The following is a 22235-nucleotide window of genomic DNA, read 5'->3' as shown; positions in this document are numbered from 1 at the left end:
TATCAGCGCTTCTGGACGCAATACCGACTTGACTCTGAGGAAGTGTATTACTTCAGAGGTGTTATAAGTAATGTGGGCTCAGGGCGGGGGCTTTCCAGATAGGCGGCATGAAATTCTCAAGCTATAATTTTTCTTGAAACAATGGGCAGATGCTTGGGGACCGGACTACTAGATGTAACACGCACCAGTGTGCCAAGAATGATGAGTATTCCAATATTTATCCGCTGTTTTCAGATTTTGGTCTCCCTCCGCCAAGAGCCCTTCGTGTCGCGTAAATGCTGACTATGCAATGTCCCAGAGGCTATTTGTACCAGAGGAAATTTTTTTTCTCCCCCGTTGCGCTGCTGAGCACGAGATCATGGGATCGAATCCCTGCCGCGGCGGCCACATTTCGATAGAGGCGAAAATGCAAAAACGCCCGTGTGCTTGCGTTGTAGTGCAGGTTAAAGAACCCCAGGTGGTCAAAATTAATCCGGAGCCCTCCACTACGGCGTGTCTGATAATCAGAAGTGGTTTTGGCACGTAAAACCCCAGAAAGAAGTGTTTCCCTCCCCAAGCTCACTTACGCCCCGAATAAGCCTCGTCATGCAATATCATTTTTCATCGTTAATGCACCTCGTATGCCGCCGCCTTAGAGACACGTACGTATTACGAAGTCAGGTACTTTTGTGCATAAGAATGATGCATTGATGATGGCACTTTCTGTAGGTACGGCAGTCTGAGTTAGCCGTGACTCAGTCGCCAAAATTGAAACAATACGTGATTTCACTGGTTTTCGTGCAAGTCGTGCTTCGTAGATGCCTCTCTGCAAGCCCCAGCAACCTATATACGGTATACACTGTACAGTGAACACCATTGAATGGTAGCTGGAATCGTTATATTCATTATGTGGCATGCACTCGTTGTCTGTGAAGCGATAATTTCACAAAAGGCGTTCTTCTTGGGAAAGTTGGCGGGGTCCGCTAAACATTTCGCACTCTTCGACCCCTTTCGCCTGATCGACTCATAACTGAAAACTTGTCTTAACTGCTACGCACATGTATGCATCAGCAACGTTTTCACCTTAGATGTGTATCAAATGTACAATTCTTAAGCAGTTCTTTCTACTTTCTTTACCCCTACACGGTACCATTTCAGTTTTATACGAAGGGAAAAAGAAACGCCGTTCCATTTCATTCGAATTGCTTCCTCGCCTAATGAACCGGAGCGTGGCTGCGAGTCCGTGATTCGGCGAGTGAACTCGAACAGAGATTTCTTTGAAGCATGCCTTGATGAGAAATGCGGGAGAAGAAGGGGAAGTTATACAGAAAGAAAGGCAACCGTCGGCCGTCGACGAAGTATCTCGAGCGCCGACGAGACCTCCTCAGGCACGATGACGCGACTGGGGCGCCCATACATGGGCGCGCATTTACAAACGGCTCCATGACACCTGGAAAAGAAACGAGGAACAGCGAGTTACTCGGCGTTTGCGCGCACTTCACTTGTTCCGTGCGCGCAAACAACAGAAAGATATGAAGCCAGAGCAGCACGCACAAGCAGTGATTCCGGTAATCGCTCGCGCCCGGAGAACAATCATTGCTTAAGCGCCTCGAAGGCTAATGCGCGCTCTGCGTGCGCCCGACCTCCTCCGAGACTTGAGAAAGCGCTATAGCGTCGCCTTGTGTACACGTATCTATAGGCGTCGTGAATGCTTATTAGATTGACAGGCGCCGTGTACACAGGCGCAATCGCGCGATCGCGTTGCGTTGCGTGTGTGTGCACCGGAAAGGTGTGCTCGGCGTGCCCGGATTGCGTACACAGTACGGCCGCTGTCAGCCTCATTAGGAGTAGCTTCAGTGCAAGCGTGATTCACAGGCAGTAGCTTCGCACGCGCGCGTGCGCGCGAACGGGTACCAGGCGCTGACTGCGCGCGATATCGCTCGAAGTGGCAGAGTGCGGGGCATTCGAGAAAAGAGCTTTTGACGGCAATCGGCGGGTTTGTCGCTTGTCTATGTGCCAGTGGATATAAAGCGCGCCAGGCGTCGGCGAAGCTGCAACAAGCGCGGGATGCTTGCAGGCGACGCGTGCGTGTCGACGAAGCGTGCGCCCACAATTGCGCGAAGAGTGGTGCATGCGCGTTTGATTGGGTTGTTCGCTAATAGACGTCGCTCGATCGCCGCCGCAGCCGCCGTCGTTGTCTACTACTGTGACTTACGTGTAGTTGCATGCCCAGCTGTAAATGGCTGCGATGAATTTCCCGGCAGTCGTACGCGTAAGCTCGTGACACGGGCCTCCGCCGCGGTCTTCGACCCTCGATCTTCAGAGCCTGGATGTCGCTGTTGGGGAAAGGGGAAAAGGGTGTGTGAACGGAACGAAAGGCTTTAGTGAATCTGGGGATGGATAAAACGTGTCTTACGAACACCTTTTGCACGCAGGCGCCGTCCCCATTGTACTACATATATCTCTTCTTCGTATTTTTGTGATTGCATCTGTATTGGGATACAAGTGCGCGAAATGCCAAGGGGGATATCGCGCCAACCAAGCTAATTTTTTTAGATAATTTCTTCCACCATGCACAGCCCAAAACAAATGACCACACATATGTAGTGTCAAGTGGTGCGGCTTAATTGTGGAGGACGGATATCCATTTATGAAATGGTGTTTTCATGGACAAGTTTCAGTACGCACCCTGTACTGTTTCGTTGTCCCTCACCTGAGCGTTTTTTTTCTCTCTTTTTTTAGAAAGCGGTATTCAAGATAGAATCCGTAGTGAGTTGCTCGGTTAAGCGTTTCCGTTTTTTTAATATTTAATGAGATTTCTGCTATTACTGAGCATGCCCAGAACGGGGACCGGCTCGGTGTTGCAATTTCAGCGTGTCCTCAAGGTACATGGATTAAACATGTTCTGTCATCGTAGCTAATATTTCTTCTTGTGTAAAAATACTTTTGTTCTCTTGGATTCTGCCAGCAGGTCAATTTATTGTATGCTGAACCGGTGCCTTCAGCATTACCATGATTTAGCTAGAGCATCCCGAAAATGTAAGATATACATACAACTTTTAAAGAATTCACTTGAGCAATGCCTGCATGCGCAAGCGAGCGTGTAGACAAAAAAAATAAGAAAAATAAACGCACACACACACAGAGATAAAAAAGCAGTTGAAAAGGTAATCATCTCTTAAGGCAAACATTAGTCAAGTTGATGCAACATAAATACTTGATGTTATCAGTGAAATAAACAGCAAAATTTAACGGACGATGCGCGTCTACCTGCAACGTTATATATATATATATATATATATATATATATATATATATATATATATATATATATATATATACCGCCATTTGTGACCCTGCAAGGAAAGAAATCAAACGCTTGGAGTATTATCTGCCGGACATGAACCCCGGTTACATATAACGGCCAAAACGCAGAAACTTCAAGCGTTATCTAGAACGAGGATGCCGAGGTGGACGGTTGATACATACACGCGCAAACGGTAAGAAATGCCAGCCAGCTACAATTTTTAAGCGTACTGAGTGCCGAAGTTTGCGGCGTGTTTATATCAGCGTCACAGATGCGTGCGAAACGTCGGTGCCCACGTGATTTAACGAAGCCCATTTTTTACTCGCGGTCATGCCTTCTTGTTGTCCTTTGTTTCTGTTTTCTATCCATTATAAGAACACCTGCACGACAAAATTTCTGTCAGCGCAGATACGCATATGCAGCAGGTTAACGGCACCACTCTTGCATGCGTCCTCCTCAATTTTGTTTGTCTGTTATCTTTTTTTTTTTTTCGTTCTTGTCTCCCCTTCTTTCCAGAGGCTTTTATTTTTCTACTCGCACATCACGCCGTTCCTGTTTTTGATGCCAGTCTGATAGCCATCTTCACGCTGCGCTAATTTCCGGTCTCTGCAAGCGGTCTCCGCGAAAAAAAAAAGAAATAAAAAGAAATATTAGAATGTAGACGGGTTCCCTCTTTTATGCTTGAGTTGAGGAGTCCAGATTGAATAACAACGAGAACAGCGAAAGAGGTTACATGGGTGACACTTCGTAGTGCCGTATACGACCTGTGTTGTCTGCGGCAGCCGAAACGTCCGCGGCTTTTGCAGCCGCCTTTTTTATATACTACATGTTTAAATATAGCGCGACATTGAGCTCATATTGCTACAAAGTTTGCCGCCTCCCTATACTCCGTCGCTCCGTGCCGAACCTGTCGAGACTTTTGTATGTGTTGCGACGATACCTAAGAAGCAGCCATGCTGATTTCTAATTTAAAATGTTGCTTTTTTTCTTCTTTTTTTTCAATTTTTTTTCGCTGCGTCAAAATGGCACCATGGGCGTAGTAAACGCTGGAGTTTCCTTTCGTCGTGTGGGATTGGGCTGCGTGGTAACAGTTCCGCCGAAGTGAGTCGAGCGTTTTCTTTTTTCCTTTTCTCAAGCATGATGTTCAGAATTACAGAATGTATAATTAGCGTCAGAATAACGACACAGACCATGTAAAAATTATTTCACAGACTAGGGTCCCATATTACGAAGACCATAGATAGACCCATGCATGATGGAGAATACAAGGATTAAAAATAGATCGCTAAGTGACAAGAAAACAAAAGTAACACTTATGAAGCAGTAGTTACAACGAAAAACAACAAAATCATAGCTATATAAAAAAAAACAGCGATGAATACATAAAACGAAAAAAAAATCCACATCATAATACAAGTTGGTAGTAGAGAGAGAGAGAGAGAAGTTTAATGATGCGAAATGCAGAGAGGTCGGCCTGAGGTAAATTCCTCTAGCCAGCTACTCGGCGTTGGGGGAAGGGGAAGAGGGGGTGGGGGAAGGAGAAGTTGGTAGTAATAAAAATGATTATGATGGCAGAAGGAAAAATTTCAGAGCTTTTTTTTAATGTATAATGGTTGGACAATGACTTTAAGTTTGGTGGGAAAGACTTACGGAATGAGATGGCGATGAATGACAAGGTTTATATTCCGTAATTAGTGCGAACTCGTGGTAATAATAAACTTCCTTCCGACGCGACACGCATACAGTTAGCGTTTTCGAATACGTCGTTGTTAATTAGTTCTAAATGTAGTTGACCATTTATTATTTTAGAAACCAAGCAGGTACGATTAAATTGAAATAACTTTCTAAGAGATAAAATGCATTGCCTAAGTAATACAAGGACATTAGAAAGGCGAGGACTGAAGGTAATGATACGGATTGGCTGGTACTGGATGTGTTGTGCCGATGAAATGTAGGATTGATATGTGCTCCCCCAGGTAGCTATACTGTTGTTTAAATGACTGCGGATGAATGAAATACAGATAGAGAGATAACAATGCATTAGTCGAAAAATATGGCCTAGCTTTAATTAATGCACGAATACCAAAAGCAGTTTGGTTCTTGACGTCGATCATGGGCAAACCAAAATTAAGAGTTACGTCAAAGTGCAGTCCAAAAAATGAAACCCGAGACACAAGCAGAGATAATATTAGGACTTAGCGCCAGAACATGCGGAGTAAATATCAGCTTTTGAAAGGATCTGAAAATCATGAATTTAGTTTTAGAAGAGTATAAAGTTAGATCATTATATTTGCACCAGTTGGCAACTTCATGTAGTACAAAGTTTAGCTTTGATGTTAGAGAGAGAACCGTTTTGTCTCTACAAGATACCGTAGTATCGTCAGCATATAATCCGCAATGTCCTGAACTTAAAACGTCAGGGAGGTCATTTATATTAATGATTAAGAGTAGGGGACCAAGAATGGACTCCCGAGGAACACATTGGTTAGTAATCTTAGTGTTTGAGTAAAGCTACCCGTGGAAGGCCACGTATTATCAGTTAAGCAGGTAATTCTTCAAGGAGTTTATGGGGGACCGGTGATACCGTAAGAATCAAGCTTGCTGAATAGAATGGAGTGATTGAACGGGTCAAAGGCTTTAGTCAAATCCGAAAATATGGAACTTGAGAAATTACCACTATCAATTGGATGTTTGATGAAGTTAGTAAAAGAAAGTAAAGCATGGTCAGTGGAGCTTCCTTGACGAAAACCAAACTGGCAAGGTTTTATAATATTAAATTTCGTTGGGTAAGTATTACGACGCTTGGGAAACAAAATTTCAATGATTTTACTTAGTGAAGATACAATATATACAGGCCTATAATTGCTTCTTTATCACCTTTCTTAAAGATTGGTATGACTTTAGCACGCTTTAATGAATCATTAAAACAACCTTCAGCAAAAGGAAGGTTGATTATATGGCTTTAGCGATCAGAAATCAAATGAGCAACCATCTTTAAATGGTGTGCACAGATGTTAGTTAGACCGGGAGAAGTATTTTTTTTTAATTACGAATAGACGACACTATTTCGTCAGACGAAGCAGCAAAGAGAAAAAAAAATGAGCGTGGTAAACGCGGCAAACGAGATGAAGAAACGTCCTTGTGACTACAGGATGACAAACAGAAATAGTCAGAAAACCCATTTGCAATATCAGCAACGTGATGATAAGTGATGTCATTGTAACTTATATTATTATAGACGAGCTAGGAGCAGGCATATTTAAAAATTCATGGAACAGTTTCCATCGTTCTTTAGGGTTATTCGAGACTTTTGGTATTTCTTCTTGCATGCCACGGTAGAAGTGCTATAAGAATTAGCTTCCAAAAATAAAGTACAGAAAACATCAACTGCCTGTCGTGGATCACTTAGAGATTTCACTTTGGACCAGTCACAATGAGAAATAGCATTAACACAATTTTTTTGACCGAAGTGTGTTATATTAAATGTTGTGTTAATGCTATCTAAAGGACTATCAAACGTTACAAATATGGGATAATTATTGGTAATAGCCACATTAACTACGCCATACGTCTGAGGGTTGAAGTTAGAAAAAGCATGATCAAGAAGAGTGTGAGTTTAATATGTATACGGCCGGTGTACTGTATGGTGACACAAAAAGTGTTTTATGCGTTCTCATTGCCGTCAATCTGAAAAGCGCAATGGTCTGCTTTCCTGTCCGTGCCGACCTGCAAGATACATAGACATAGCATTGTTCAACTATGTCTTTCATGACTGATATTACGTATTAAGCACAGAACTGCATGTTTACATATTATGGATATTCATGTATACGTGCATCGTTGCCCTGGGAATTGTGTTTTCATCACGCGTATGATTTGCCTAACCATTAAGGCGGCTTTACGAATGAAAGCAGTGCAAAATATGTGACTTTGCAAAGAAAGTATTTCCAAACCGTTAACTACCCAAGTTTGCGAGTAAATTGTGCTTTTCTTTCTTTTTCACACGACTGCATCTAAGCAGCTGATTGTTCGCTACTAGTCGCTACTTTTGTCCCACGTTTTGTGTCCTGTCAATGACGTCACAGCGTTGGTCTCTCGTCTCTGAATACATGATTGCAGGCCTTGGTTTTCTATTCTCACTTTTTTCTTTTGTTTGTTTTAGTACGAGCCTGCGATTGCCGAAATATCCAAACTTGATAGTTCATGAAACGCACCTTTCTTTATCAGACGAAACGCTTGTGTAGTACGCTTTAGGAAAATGGAGAACAGTCTAAGACGCCAAAGTTATTAAAACGCCAGTCATACCCTACTACCTATGACGCGTGCGACAATGTCGGCTAAAAAAAAGACAATAAATCAAATTAAAATAAACAGCAGTGATCTCTGCAACGTGTTCGCCACCAATAATTTAAGCTCGCTGTTGTCAAAATGTTCGTTAGATTTAAGGCTGTCTGTAGGAGAGGCCTCATTTGAATATATAACGCGTAAAATACCCTCTATGCGTCTAAGCTAATTTGTCTGATGCACAAGTTATCGAGAAAAGGTCGAGCGAAATAGAGCGTGCGGTATCATAGGTATTATTGTAAATGTCAGAAAACTTGCCCTTTGCTGAAAAAAAAGCTGTATAGAGCTCTATAAACTAAACATAACTGCTCTGGTATTACAGGTAACTTCATCTACATTCACTACACGAAATCTACGTCCATGATACAAAAAAAAATTGTTTTTGACACACTCGTGTTTCTGAGGTAGTTAAGACGCTAAATTAGTTAAAGTTCGTCAAATTCCAATGCATTCTTCAAATGGCTTTCGCGTTTTCTGCCTCTCGTTCTGATTTTTTTTTGTATTAAGCTTTCATCTCGTGCAGGTTGCTGGCTTGCTTCCGAACAGTTTCGCAAGATCGCAAGGCCCAGGTTTTATCGGGACCTGCAATAACCGTGCCTTTATATAGTAATAATCTGTGGGCAGTCATAGTCTCAGTATAGTGCAAGTCACTCATAACAATGTTCGTAGAAGGCAAGAAAATTCGGCCGTTGTGACCGAATATTGCTACAGTCTGGACGGACCTCAAAACTCGTACGCAGACACGCCCTTTCGAAATTACACGTCGGTAAATTGCCGTCTTCAGTGCACGGCATGGCATCAAAAGCGTGAGCTTTCAAAAAGACTCTTCAATTATGTGGCTGCATTCCCCTGAGAAAGAAACAATGTGCAAAAATTACGAAGTGATACATCCAGCCTCACCTCTAGCGCTTTATAACTATTGAAGTTAGGTGTTGTTTGCCAAACTGTTAGAAAAGCCTGCGACGTATAGAACCTGCTTCACACATGCCGACTGCAAAATTGCATGGCATTCTGCTCTTGACAGGCTGGACTGCGTACGGGAAACGGTGGGCCAAATAAGCGGGCGAGCTTTTTTTAGACCGTCCACAACTGCTGCGTCCCTCAACTACATTGTCTGTTTTCCGAAATGTCACTGTTTTATTCTATTTGTCGACCTGTTTCTTCGAACAAAAATTTTTTTGTGACATCGTGGTCACAGAATTTGTTTTTCGGCGATAATGACATATGTATTGCGAATATTTCTGCATTGATCGAGTGCTAAAGTTGTAAACGCCAACGCGACGTATCGCTACGAGAGATATATCGTTATTTTTACAGAGTCTTAATTATGAAAATCGTCAGTGACCTTTTTGTGCTGAAATTCGTATCTCTCATATCGTCATTCTTACGCGCGTGGACAGGCCTCTGAGAATATTACTTTTGCTGAGCGGGATGATTATTAGGCTCGTAGTTGAAGTGCTCAGCCTACTCTGTAGTTCTTATTAAAATGACGCTGCAATGTTTCCGTTCGCATGTAATGGTGTTTCAAAGTGTCAACTTTGCATTCAAGCCAAGGATTGCTACAGCGCAATATTTTTGAAGGCAAAATCTGTAGCAAGGCAACACATATTTCGCACGGATTGGGTGCTTGTGTCTGTGTATACGTGCGTTCATCTTGTGAAAGCTCCGTGACTCTGAGTGCATTTGTGTGCAGCGGCGATTCAGCTTAGCATGAGACTACATATTCTTTGTGGACGTGGAACTGAAAAACTGAACAACGTAGTTGCAAAATGATCCTGGAACGACGCACATGCCAATGTTCTCTTAAAGGAACAATAAAGGAAAATATTAAGCTGGGTTAGATCGATAGATTATTCGTGAAAAATCTATGGTCGCTTTCTGGGGGCCAATATCTGATTTTGTTGCGTAAGAAATTGCCACCGAGGGTGCCGCTGCTGCTCCTTAATACGAATCGCACGCACCAAATGAACGAGTTGACGTAATCCTCACGTGACCTCCCTCGCTGCCGCTTTCTGGGAATCAGCCAGTGCTAAAGTCACACGAGTGGTACCGGAGTTCAATATAGGCGGTGCCACTCCCTATTTTTCACTTTGTCACTTACGAGCGCTCTGTTCTCACTACGAATTAGGAATTAGTATTACAAAACTGAAACTTTCAACATATACCGACTTCATCTTTTCCTTTAGTGTCTGTGTGAGCTCTTGATTTTTCCGTACGTATCGTTTTTGTACAGTATACGCCAATAAGTAGACGATGCCCCATCAAGGCTAGGTATTCTTGGGATAAAAATATTTGGTTAGGGTCAGTGTCTCCCGAGCCAGTGTAGCGACATGTGTCATACGACCGTTGCTACTGCACGTGAGGTAAATTTGTGAGGCCCCTTGACTCAAACTGCGATTATTTTATATTTTCTGCTAACTTACCTCCCCCCCTCCCCCCCCCCTCAATTCTTTTCTGTGTCTGACATACCTGGTCTTCTCACGTCGACATGTGCCAATAATTGAACAGTGTTTCTAAGTGAATCAGCTAAGTCACCGGCGATCGCATCGACTTAATCAAGCTTGTTCATTTTTTCTCGCAGGTTCTGCGTTCCGGGCTGCCGCTCACAAGCTCCATCATCGGGTCGAGGAGTATCCGCACTCATTCCACCTGTTTTCAGGTTTGTGTACACGCTGCGTTTTCATTTCTCGCTATCAGAGTGCCACTTCATTCCCAGTCACACTCGATCAAGAGGTGCTGCGCAGCTGCACAAAAGCTCACACAACACACTGATGGACTATAAACACCTGCGAACGAATGAGTCACGTGACGTTTACGGGCGCGGGCATAATACTGGCTTCCATTTAACGCCGCGCACAGCGTACGAAGGAGGCTCGTTCGCAAGTTTCTAAAGACCGCGTAGGGTAAATGCCCGTTATACCCGCGCAATTACTAGTTTTCATTTCGCCGTTAATTTCCCTCGCTTCACGAAAGCACGAAAACGTGCGACCCGGACCGGCGTGTTCGCGGGCATATTTCGTATTCAAGCAGTATCGCTCTATTCACGGCCGAACTGCATAGTATAGCACTCGCTCGGACCTCGAAGCCACATACAAGTGAGTAAGCTCGCGATGACGAGACCGAGGTTGCAACCTTCCTTTCGCGAAAATTACGAACCGTGGCTGTTATTTACGGTCCTTCTGGAATGGGCACCGCCGATTGCTTCGCGGAACCGCCGATTGCCTCGTTGAATACGGAATTGTTCTTGCTGACGGCGAAGTGCTTAGTTTAATTGTGCACGAGCAGGCCCTGATTGTCCCGCGAGACGGAACGCTCCGACCAAAAAGGCGTGCGACACATTCACGTCAACAGCCTCATCGTGCTTAGATGCGGGAATGATTGGCCTCTTTGTGCGTACATAATATACCGCTTGTATGAATCGCACTTGCTTTGATGCGATCGAAAAAACGTGGTCCGAAAAGCATTGGCGTGGAAAAAGGGGAAAAAAAAGAAAAAAACGAAATTACGCGTTCACTTGCTCGAACTATGTTGGAAATAGACTTGCTGGTCGAAGAGGAAAAGTACTTATTTGTTGCGTTTGTCAGCTGAAAGTGGTTCATGCGGCAACGAATAAATAAGTTCTTTTGATGTTCAACAACAAATATGATTGTTCTTGATTTCACTTTGTTAGGACCCCCATTCAAATGCCCAAAATTAACAAAAAGAAGTCATTTTACGAAATATAATGGCGTCGTTGATGAAAATGAAACATTTTTGTCTTCCTTTAGGGTATAGCGTAACACAACAGGACGTTAGGTTAGTTGGTGACCTTCACAATTAAACGTGGTTAACGCTAAGAACACCACACAAAGAAAGACAGAAACAAAACAGTGCCCTAGGTAGAACTAGTTGGAAGCAACGAACTGTGTCGTGTCTATCTGTATTCATCATATCGCAGACGTGCAAAATGCAGAGAGCACAGAAGTGTATTACTGCAGCGGAATTGACATAGCTTTTCGTTCGTATGTGCCATTAGCCGTCTGCTTTCGCTAATAAATTGTTCAGCATCACATTTGTCTGGAATCTTTGCCCGTATTCAAAGAAACCTCTTACGCAAAGAATTGTTCCTTAGACAAAAAATTAATCAAATGTCATGCTGGACATATTAGAGACGGTATCCAGCGAATGCCTAAATGAACGTACGAGTGCAATGCTTTGGAAATTCGGTCCCTTTTCTTACGAACAATTTCAGTTCCAAATCTTGTTGTTATTACGGGGCCTGTTTACCAGACAGTCGCTGTGCGAATTTTCTACGATTTTTATACCCCCCCCCCCCCCCCCATTTTTTTTTAACAATTACCACGAACATTATCGCGCAGGTCCGAATGGTTGCCCGAGGCGGCGCGGCAGGCAGACGTACACGCGCTACCAGACGCTGGAACTCGAGAAGGAGTTCCACTTCAACCACTACCTGACGCGGCGGCGGCGCATCGAGATCGCGCACGCGCTCTGCCTCACCGAGCGCCAGATCAAGATCTGGTTCCAGAACCGGCGCATGAAGCTCAAGAAGGAGCTGCGCGCCGTCAAGGAGATCAACGAGCAGGCGCGCCTGGAGGCCAAGCACTCCGGCAAGCCGCCTTCGAGCGGCTCGGACACGGGGTCCGCGTTGCAACAGTCTTCGTCTTCTGCCTCCGCGACTTCGGCGCGCACCGGCGGAAGGTCCGCTTCGGACGCCGCTGTGGGGGTCGAACCCGGCGACAGCGACGACAGCGACAAGGACGACGTCATCCTGAACCCCGACGAGCCTTACGACGACGACGACCTCGAGGCGCCCGAGGCGCCGGCCCCGCCGCACCGGCCGATGCCGCTCGCGCTGGGCGTCGTCGACGTCAAGGGTGCGCCGTCGGCCTGCGGAGCGCTCCCTCGCGCGTGACGTTGTTTCTGCACGAACATCCCCCGCGCCTTTGCGACGGAACCCCACGTGAGATCGTGCTTCTTGGCGTGCCGGCTAGCCAGCCTTATATACGTGGACGTGCAAAAGTGTGCGTGAATTGTTGCTGACTTGCGTGGGTTTCTTCGCCTTCGAGTCAAGTACCTTTTCTTTTTTTGTAGATAAAAGAAAGGAAAGTTTCATTCTGGACAAACAAAGGTCGCGAAGTCCGTCCAGTGATCACCTCATTCGTACACCATCGTCAGATCTCCCTTCCCCTCACGTAGAGCTCGGGATAAAGAGTCCTGAGGTGCCTTTTGCCTTTTCTGTAGTAGTGAGGCTATTTAAGATGTTGTAGCGTGTGACTGCGACGTGTATGCGAAAGCCTTCTGATGCGTGCACGGCGGGTCAGCGTGCTTTCTGTGGGACCCCCTGCAATACGACTTATAATCAAAAATAAGATAGCATTGTAAAGCTATAACTCTCGTTGTTTCCTGCGTTTGTTTTCTCGCCAATCATTCGTGCAATCCATTCTTGTTTTAGACTTGCCCGTCTCCTCGTTTCGTACTTTGTGTTTTTTTTTTTCTTCTTTTATTCTGTCTCCTACGGCCGAGTGCTCCAAGCATTCAAGGAGCAGTGATCACGGCATCACCAAAGTGGCGCAATGTGTAATCATTTGCTTTCACCTCGTGTCGTGTCTTTCCGTGTCATGTGCAGAGCGTACCCACGGAAATAGCTTGTGCTTCGCTGGGTTTGACAGAGCCAACACGTAGAGAAGACAGGAACATTTGCAACGGGCATTTATTTTCTCAAGCTTCTCTCACATTTAATTCAAATGCTGAAGCTGTTGCTGTAGTTCAGTCGTGTTGATTTTACGCAGTAGAATGGCAGATAGATTTATTTTAAAAAAGTTGTCAGCTATTTAGAATGTGTATTCGCTATACCTTGCAGCCTTTTCGGCACATATACGTATCCTACCGAAAAAACAAAGTGACTGCTGTGAATGTCCATGGTGCAAATGTATACGTAGAGTGTGTATCTCCGCCGATTCCCATGTGTCGTTCGTTTTGTGTTTTGTTGTTTGTTCGTTGCCTCTGATTAGCTGAAATAATCAAATCCCACGTGGAGTCGAGTCGGTTTCAACAAGCTGAAAGAAGAGCGTCGTGTTCGTCTGCGGTTCACCGAAATTTACGGCGGTACCTTAGCGGCCGAATGTTGTTGCGCTGACGCTGTTCAACTCGGCAATCGATAAGGCCGCGACAGAAATGTATAAAATCTTGCTCGTGGCACGACACCATGGTTATCTTTTCTCGTAATAACCTCTTCTAATCACTCATCTGTCTTCTTGCAAAGATACGTGCACGAGAACAAATTCATCCTCGTCAATATGTATTTGGTCAAGACACTATAGCTCTCATTATCTTCGGAGAGCGAGCTCGTGATTAATCGCGCAAAGCCTCTTCTTCCGTTACTTCTAGTGCTACACAGCATCAGTGTAACGTAAAGCAACACGAACTTGCAGTACAAAAGACAGTTCTCAAAAGACATTCGACCTCTTCAGGAGCAGCACCGGTACACCACGTCCCGAGCAAGCTTGTCTCAACCCCTCGAATGACGCAAAGCTTCAGGTCGAATTATCACCTCGCGCGGCATCTGATGATTTCTTATCTCCGCGCGCGAACCATTTTCTACGCATGCGCGCCGCGTTGCGCATCTGAGTCGGCCGAGGTTACATAGAATGTATACATTCCCGGGAGAGTCAAAACGGTGCCTTTAAGTGCCACTACCAGCACGTGAGTCGAGCAGTCAAAGGCGGCTCGCTGAGGCTCGTTAGGCTATTCAAATGAGCCCACCCTAGTGCCACCACTTCCGGCTAAATGCATCTCCTCACACGGCGCACAAAGCCGCAGCAGCGCCACGCCGGGAGGCCCGCGCGCTGGCCGATAAGCGTGCCACTGTGCAGGGGCCGCACGTATAGGCTCTCTGCGCTGCACTCAGTCGCCGACGAGCAAACAGCACGGGGTCATTGGGATCGCGGGCACGCATGGATGCGCCGAAGGCGCATTACCATAACTGCGCCCTGTTCATCCGCCGCTGTTGCTCTCTCCTCACTTTTCCGCTGCCCCCTTATTACGGTTATCGCCAGCCAAACATAGCGAGAATGCCCGAACAGCAGAAGCACTGCCGAGGTGTATATAGTGGAGCAAACGTACGCACGCTTATGTACACGAGCGCGCTCTAACCGCGAGAGTGTGAGCTATAGAGGTCGCCTGATTCGGGTAAATGAGGCGTCCGTCCGTACGTCCGTCCGTGTGTGTGTGCTTCGCTTGCCAAGCCCTTTCATTCTTTCTCTTTCGTGCCGCGAGCAACGGACGCGCCAGAAACAAGAACAAAGGCTAAATCTGAAAACACCGCGCACGCCAGCGCGAACGTTGAAAAATTCCGTCGTCCAACTCGCGTCCTCCCACATAGACACTGCCGTTGAGCCGTGCCGAGAACGAGCTTAGAAAGTGCCGGGAGAGCGGAGCACGCAACGGGCTATGAGCCGAGCGATAAAGGCTTCCGAGCGCGGCGGCGCACCACACACACGCACAAACACACACAACCACACCAAAAAAGAAAGAGGTGCATCTCTGGCCGTTGAGTTCCGCAGTCAGGAAAGCAGTCCGTCATAACAAACGCGCTTCTCGGAGCGATGCGGTCCTTTGTGGAGCGCGACGTGCGGATGCGTTTCGTTCGGGCGCCGCCGCTGGCACCGCCTCGGCACACGGCTGCTGCTCGCCTTCGAGCGCCCTGAATAACGGCTCCCGACGGCGCCACCGAGTCTGGGTCCCGCTGGTGCCGCCAGCGTTCGGTCCGCTGCCCGCGTCTCGGCGGCGGCGGCGCAAGAAACAGAGCTGGCTTGCAAATCGGCCGACCCTGGGTTTTGGGTCCTGTAAACAAATCGCCTTCCCGCAACGACGCCAGTGGGCGTTCTAGATGGGCAATCGCATAGGTGCCGGAGATAGCGCTGTCTTCCGCCTGCTGCTCCCTTCATGCCAACACAAAGGCAGAGACTGTGCTGCTTTCCTATATAGACGCGCTGTCGGTTTGTGACACGGGTTGTGGATGTTCTGTGGAGACGACCCGGTGAGCCAGAAGGGAGAACCAGAAGGAAGTTTCGTGACCCGCGCTTATACGAAAGATCGCTCGACCTTTGAATGGCATTCAACCAGTACTCGTGCCGCGCGAATTGGTCTCGCCTGTCGAATCGTAGCGACGCGAGCTGTGCCTCTGTCTTTCGATCCGCTTCGACGAAGTGCGCAGCCAAACCTAAAGCAGTACTGATAATCGGACCCGTTGTAATTTTTGGTATAGTTTCCATCGGTAAAGCGAACGGTGTAAAAGTAGGCGCGTTTGATTGATTATTTGGCTCATTGCTAAAGGCCCGTCACTCAGAATCGGCTGTCAAAGTGGAAAGTTCCAGCATAACAACAAACGGTTTAGGCAACGCAGAGCAGAGCTCTGCGTAGGATAAGTTTGTAGTCAGAACGGCTTCTAGCACTCTTGATATAGTGTTGCAGGTGTGGAGACGCAGTTTCACATTACAAAGCGCCAGGTCTGCCTTTAAGTAGGACGTAAAAGCGCAGCACTTGTTCTTTTATATATACATGTATATCCAAGACGACAGCATATATAGGGGCTGCATGGGCAAAAACGTGTCCCTCGATTACGTCTGTATTCGCGCTTGCGCAAACGCTATCACATCAGCAGGTTTTCCTACACATCGCGCAAAGAGCAGCATGCTCCTTGGGTGGCGTACAACGAACTGCGATGTTTAAACGTTCTGATGCTTGTTGAAACGACCAATCTTCGTGCCCTCTCCTGTTCTCCAGCTCGTCGTGCCTTATGGAGGGGCCCCAGCAAGTGTGTCGCGTGGCCGCATGTCAGTTCGCTTCGCCGCTGCCTTATATCATTTGCTTCTGTTGTGAGTTTGCCTCTTTTATACGTGAGCTTAGTCTGCCGCTTAGGGTACGTACAATGTCGTGATTGTCTCCGCCGAGATACATTGAATATTTATGAAGAAAGCTATATGATCCGCCGGTCTCATATTTCACGATGTATCTGTGTGAGTGCAGTGTTGTGTGTCCTTTTGTTGTGCTCAGGAAGATGCGCTGTGCAATAGAACTGTTCAGAGTGCCTTGTTCCCCCTTCTTTCTTCCTCACAACGTGTCCTTATTTACGCGCTCTGCAGATGTCGTAGCCATTCGAGCCTTGGCGGCTATTGAAGTGTTGTCGCTAACTGTGACCTAAACCTTGGCGAAAACGGCACGAACAAGGCAGTAGAGAGTTTTAGTACGCCGTTCGTTGCGCATGCACTGGCGTTGCATATGCGTGCGAGCACTATGTTTCGCGCAGCGCGCATGCGCATAGTGCGATGCACAACGAAACGTCGTATGTACGCGCCGGGCGCGTATACGATTCTTGCGAGCGTACCGAGGGAGGCATCGCGTGCAACTCTCGTCGCTCTCGTAATGTTCGGGACAGCGCGAGACTCCTTGCTTTTACAATATGGTGGCGTCAAAACAACCCGCAACAAGCTGCTTACTTTAGGGTGGCGTTTAAATTGGTTCACGTAACGGAGTATTTTCGTGTGTACGAAAGGTTCGTGACACATGCCGTGGTGTTCCGTGAAAAGATTGCGTACAGCATACAGCGTACGTGGCGTCATGGACAGAGTACTAAAGCTCTCGAATGGTTTTACTTTTTTGCGATTGTCTGTGACGTGAAGTGCAAGCAGGAATTTCGAAACCATTGAAGCCGACTTCCAAAATAATATCGATGGAATGAACTCTGTTCATTTTGCTAACCGAAGTGAGCAGTGGAGGCGGGAAACATAAGTTATTTTATTTCAACGGTGTCATTAATACGTGGCGTCTTATTGGATTCAGGAGCCAGACCAACACAGGCCAGTATATTCCGCGCAACTGGTTTGAGGAAAACAAGCATGTTTGCTAGATGTGATAGGAAGTATACATTTTTTGAGGTGTGTAAGTACTCTTGGAAAGCACGCTTTTCTCGTTAACATGAACGACTGTGTGTGTGCCTTCGCGTTGCATGTTGAAAGAAATGAAGGCGGCAGATGCAAACGTCTTTTGATGATAGTGAAAAATATTTCCTCCCTCATCCGGCATAAACGTAAACTCGAACCGCAATACTATTTGGTGCCGAATAGGGATTAATCCTAAAAAGATACACAGTATACCTAGACTTCAGCAGGTTTACAGTTTTAGCCTTTGATACGATCCCTTCCTCCAATTCGATTATCGAAACACCTAAAGGCATCCGGATCTCTTTAGCTTGTAGAACACTTCAGCTGATATAAGCGAGCCTACCTTTATACTCACTTTGTATTAAAAATTATCGAGAAGTGTTTACTGCATTTAAAAGGACTACAGTATTTGATCTGGACCGGAGGCCATTTGTTTGAATTCTATCTAACGCAGTTTTTCGCACTTGTCGACGCTAACAGCGGCTAGAATGGTTTGGTGCATACAGCCCTCGGCGTCTTGGTTGTTTAATCTTCTTATTTTCTCTTTTTTGTTTTCACTGCCAGGAAAGCACTCAGAACGCAGATAGGGAACCTTGACTTTGCATGACATGTGAAAGACTATGTTGTTTTGCTCTGAACCGTGCGGGGGGGGGTAGTAGAATATTTCCCGAACAGTGGCGCTATTTTCTTCGCTTGTTCATACATATAAACAAACGATCGGCATTTAACAAGTGACGCCTGTGTTTTGTTGTAAAGCGAGAAAATTATTGATTTTTCACAAGTTTATGTTTTTGTGGCACTTGTCAGCAACCTGCGTGGAGCGAGAGCTGGCCGATCATCTTTGATAGCAAGTGGACTAATATTTGTTTTGTTTTTTTTTCTTTTTTTACTGTGAAAGTGAATCTTTGCTCCGAGCCGTGTTCTATGTTTTCTTTGCATCGGCAGAGACAAAATGCCCTTTCCCGTTGCAAGTGCATAGAGTGTGTTCTAAAATGTGCAAGGTACGAATTTCTGAAGCTGTTAATGCTTGAATGTGTTCGTTTGTTCGTTTCAAAGATTATCGATTTTGTTCAGGAATAAAGTGCCTACATGAGACTCTTTGCTAGCGTAGTTATTTTGTACATCTACAACAGCCACTCGTGTGGAGGTCGGGTGCAATGGTACCGTCGAAAATGTTCTCAGAATTATGATCGCGATAACGAGGAATGTGATTATGAATACGACCTAATATCTATATAGGGCGACTGGCGTAATGCTCTTCTATAGCACTGCGAATACTGTTTCGGGGGATAGCACTGTGGAGGCCGCTCACTCGCACGTACAACTATGACACACCAGCCGTGCAATTAGTGGCTTAATAATAACATTGTTTTAGCGTTACGCTATATAGCTTGTAGCTTCAGCAACAGTATCGTCCGGGTCATCCCAAACCGCCCTACACTAGCGAATTTCTGCATTGATGACAGAAAGTCTCCATCTCAATCATATTCGAATGCACTGCCATTATTTTGGTGTCTTTTCTGCCGCAACGGTCGTAGCCAGTCTGTTACACCCATTTGGAGCAGAACGTGAAAGCGCTCGTGGTGAGATTTTAGACCGCGTTGCAGATCCCGATGTGAGATCAAAACTTAGTGAGTTTGGCTAAAAGTGACATCAAAGAGAGAGAGAGAGAGGTGGGGGAGGAGATGAAAAAGAGGAGAAATGCGGACAGGTTAATCGAAAAAAGGAAATCCTGTTTGCTACAATATACTGTGGGATGGGGAAGGGGCAGGTAGAAATATAAGAAGGAAATGGAGGGAGACACAGAGCACATCCACCCGATCACCAGCCGTTCAGAATCACATCACACGATCACACTTAACATCAGTTTAAGTAATGTGTGCAGGTTTACCGTCCTTAAGAGGAAGCTTTAGCTCGGGAGATGCGATCTAGATAATTGGAACGAATGTGTTCTTTTTTTTTCTTGGCAGCCACTGCACTGATTTTCATCGGGTCATTTGAATATAGAATAAGAAAAAAGTTAAAATCTAGTGACTGTAGGAATCTCATTATTTTAGTTAGGCCATCGAGTCTTTGTCTTTTATTTGAAAAAAAAATCAGGAAACAAAAACTAAATATGGAAATGGAAAAATAATTGAGTACATTGTTTTCAACTCTCTACTAATTAATAAATAATCATATCAATATTTTGTAAATTGCGCCTAATAAAACTTATAAAGTGAGAAAATTGATGTGCTTGCACTGCTTTGAAATATACCAATACTTTGTGCACGTAGTGGTATATTTCTTGTACGCACTGTGGACAATTCCACGTAAGTTGTAAGCTTATAAATCAAGTTTGTCCGCTGTAGATTCTCCAACAGATGCAGTATACGGAGCTGCAGTGTCTGTTCTGGGCGCAAATTTACGGATTTGTAAACTTCGTGCTTCTTGTTTTTTTTTTTTTTTTTTTTTTTGAAACTGGTCGATTTTCAGCAACTTTTGCAAGAACGTTGAGGTGCAAAATCAAAATTATGCTTGCTAGATTCCCAAAATATTAACTTCCTCTCTCAAGTTCAACAACATTTACTCAAGGTGGTCCCGCGGATGTCTCATACAAGCATTCCTCAGTTTTGCATGTATTCGAATACAGTTCTCCCCTAGATAAAGATTCCACATAAGAACCAAATTGTCAAATGTTAGCCATCATGATCCAGCGTACAGTAACATGCAATTAACATCGATTAACATTAATTAACATCAACTTCTGCTAAATCAGTTCGTGCCAGCTCGTTGTACTTAAGAATCAGACCATCAAACGTTCTTGAAGGAAACTACAAGTATGTATTTTCACTGTAAACGTACGGTGGGCAGCTGGCACCAAAGCTTACATCTGGTTACAGCGATCCTTGCAAAATACGGGCCTATAGTTTTTCGTGAAACACCCGCAAGGTATGGCGTGTACACTTGCCTGTCCGCACGTGCATCGAGCTACATGATGTGCCTCTAAGTACTAATATTCGGCAATTCCTGTGGAATTTCCCTGTTGCAGTGGTTAGAACACTTGGGTCGCTATCAAGCAGTTATGAGTTCAAACCCCGCCATGCACAGCTGTGTTTTTTTTTTTTTTTTTTTACTCTGTCGTTTTTGCGACAGAGTTAGGCATGTGGGTGATTTGAAGAGGCGCCGCAAACATTTTCGAATGTAATAATACATACAATAAAAATAATAAACTTGACAACTTGCGGCACAAAGGAAGTACACCTCAACATCAGTAGTCGTACATGTGTCAAAATTTAGCTGCGTCATTGGTAAACCGGCAGCACGTTAGGTAAAGAAGAAGAGATAAAACTTACGTGTGGGTCTCCTTTCCGAGAAAGGCCGTGTCCAGGCGACCCTGGTTTGCGGTGGCTCGTTCGCCAACCATGATCATCGGCGTTCTCGTCTGAACGAGGGAACAAAATTAAACATAACAAAGAGCCAGCATTAACGCTCTTACGCAATCGAGCAAGAAAAGACAACCTAGTTGGCAGGAGCTGCGATAAGCTTTTTTTATTCTTTTTTTTTATAAGTTTTTCAGCCTACTGTTCCGCAGTGCTTCATTACCCAGCTGAAGAGCGCGGTAAAATTCGTCTTTTCTAAACATGCCTCCGCGTAATTCTCTACACAGTTGTCGAATCGCTTGTTTGAAAAGAGTATTGGTGGTGTATGCCTTACATGATGGTATACTGTTGCGACAAGTTCCTGCTAACAATGCGTTTATATTATAATTTTCACCACGAATTAGTCAGCTCTAACACCGGCGGCTCTCTTTTACATTTGATATGCAAATTAGGGAATGTTCCAGCAGGCATCGTGATGACTCAATCAGTGTGTTTTTGTGCGTTCCTGGATGTATCTGCGTTCGTGATTGATCTATTGATTGATTAATTCTGGGAAATGTGATTGGAGTTTTGTGTGCGCACAGCTTTAAAAGGCCACTCTGTTAATTTCAACCAACTATATACGCGTACAATACTAAACAAAGAGAATCGTTTCACAGCCTCTGCAGGCTTTCTCTGTCAAAAACACGAGGAACAAAAGAAAAATCCCTAACAAACAAATTTTCTGTTGACTACGGATTCCGCGATTTCACTCGAAGCACCTGTATATACTTGCCACGTGGCAGCTTACGGCAAAAACAAAATGATATACGCCCCCTCGCTAAGGACAAGTTTACCCCGAAAACCCATTAGAGGAAGAGCGCGGGCGGCCGCGACAGCGCCGTAAATTGAAACAATGGAAGCGCAGTAAAAGGTGTCACAAGCCGGAGCTCCGCAGCCACCGAGTCGCACGTCGCATGCAGCAGAAGCAACGAGGTGGCTCTGAAGAAGAAGAGGCGCGACAAAAAGTCGTTCCGACGCTCTCAAACGACGCCGTAGCGCGTGCGGCATCGTGACAGCGGCTTGCAAGAAGTCGTTGCGCGAGATTCTCTATTGTTTCAGGCCAGTTGACACTGCTGAAGAAGTGCCGCTTGCGACGAGGCCTCAACTCACGCCCCCCCCCCCCCCCCCCCCCTCCTTATACTCCTCGTCGCTATATAACGCCTCGAAAAGGCAACCGTTATTTACGGCCAACAAGAGGCGCTGTATTCGCGCCACTCGGGTTTGAGGCGGGCGGGCAGCAGGGCTTCTTGCATGCAGGAG

At 45.6% G+C, this 22235-nt stretch overlaps 1 protein-coding gene and 1 long non-coding RNA gene across 2 annotated transcripts in view; one reads left to right on the top strand and one right to left on the bottom strand.

Annotated features, from left to right (window-relative positions):
• Positions 1–18670, top strand: part of LOC119455555 (homeobox protein abdominal-A homolog) — an 84657-nt gene extending 65987 nt beyond the window's left edge. Inside the window, exons 2-3 of the mRNA XM_037716956.2 lie at positions 10212–10289; positions 11989–18670. Of these exons, the coding sequence (XP_037572884.1) occupies positions 10212–10289; positions 11989–12542 (632 nt within the window). The 3' untranslated portion in view covers positions 12543–18670. The remainder of the gene's footprint in view (positions 1–10211; positions 10290–11988) is intronic.
• Positions 933–21070, bottom strand: LOC119455556 (uncharacterized). Its single transcript, XR_005192984.2, has 3 exons — positions 20907–21070; positions 2195–2315; positions 933–1429 (listed from the first exon to the last, which is right to left on the bottom strand). It is a non-coding gene; the product is annotated as an uncharacterized LOC119455556 (long non-coding RNA).
• Positions 21071–22235: the final 1165 nt, after the last annotated feature.

The sequence above is a fragment of the Dermacentor silvarum genome, chromosome 6 (genome assembly GCF_013339745.2).
Source record: "Dermacentor silvarum isolate Dsil-2018 chromosome 6, BIME_Dsil_1.4, whole genome shotgun sequence".
NCBI lineage: Eukaryota > Metazoa > Arthropoda > Arachnida > Ixodida > Ixodidae > Dermacentor > Dermacentor silvarum.
This window is presented reverse-complemented; position numbering and strand designations above follow the sequence as displayed.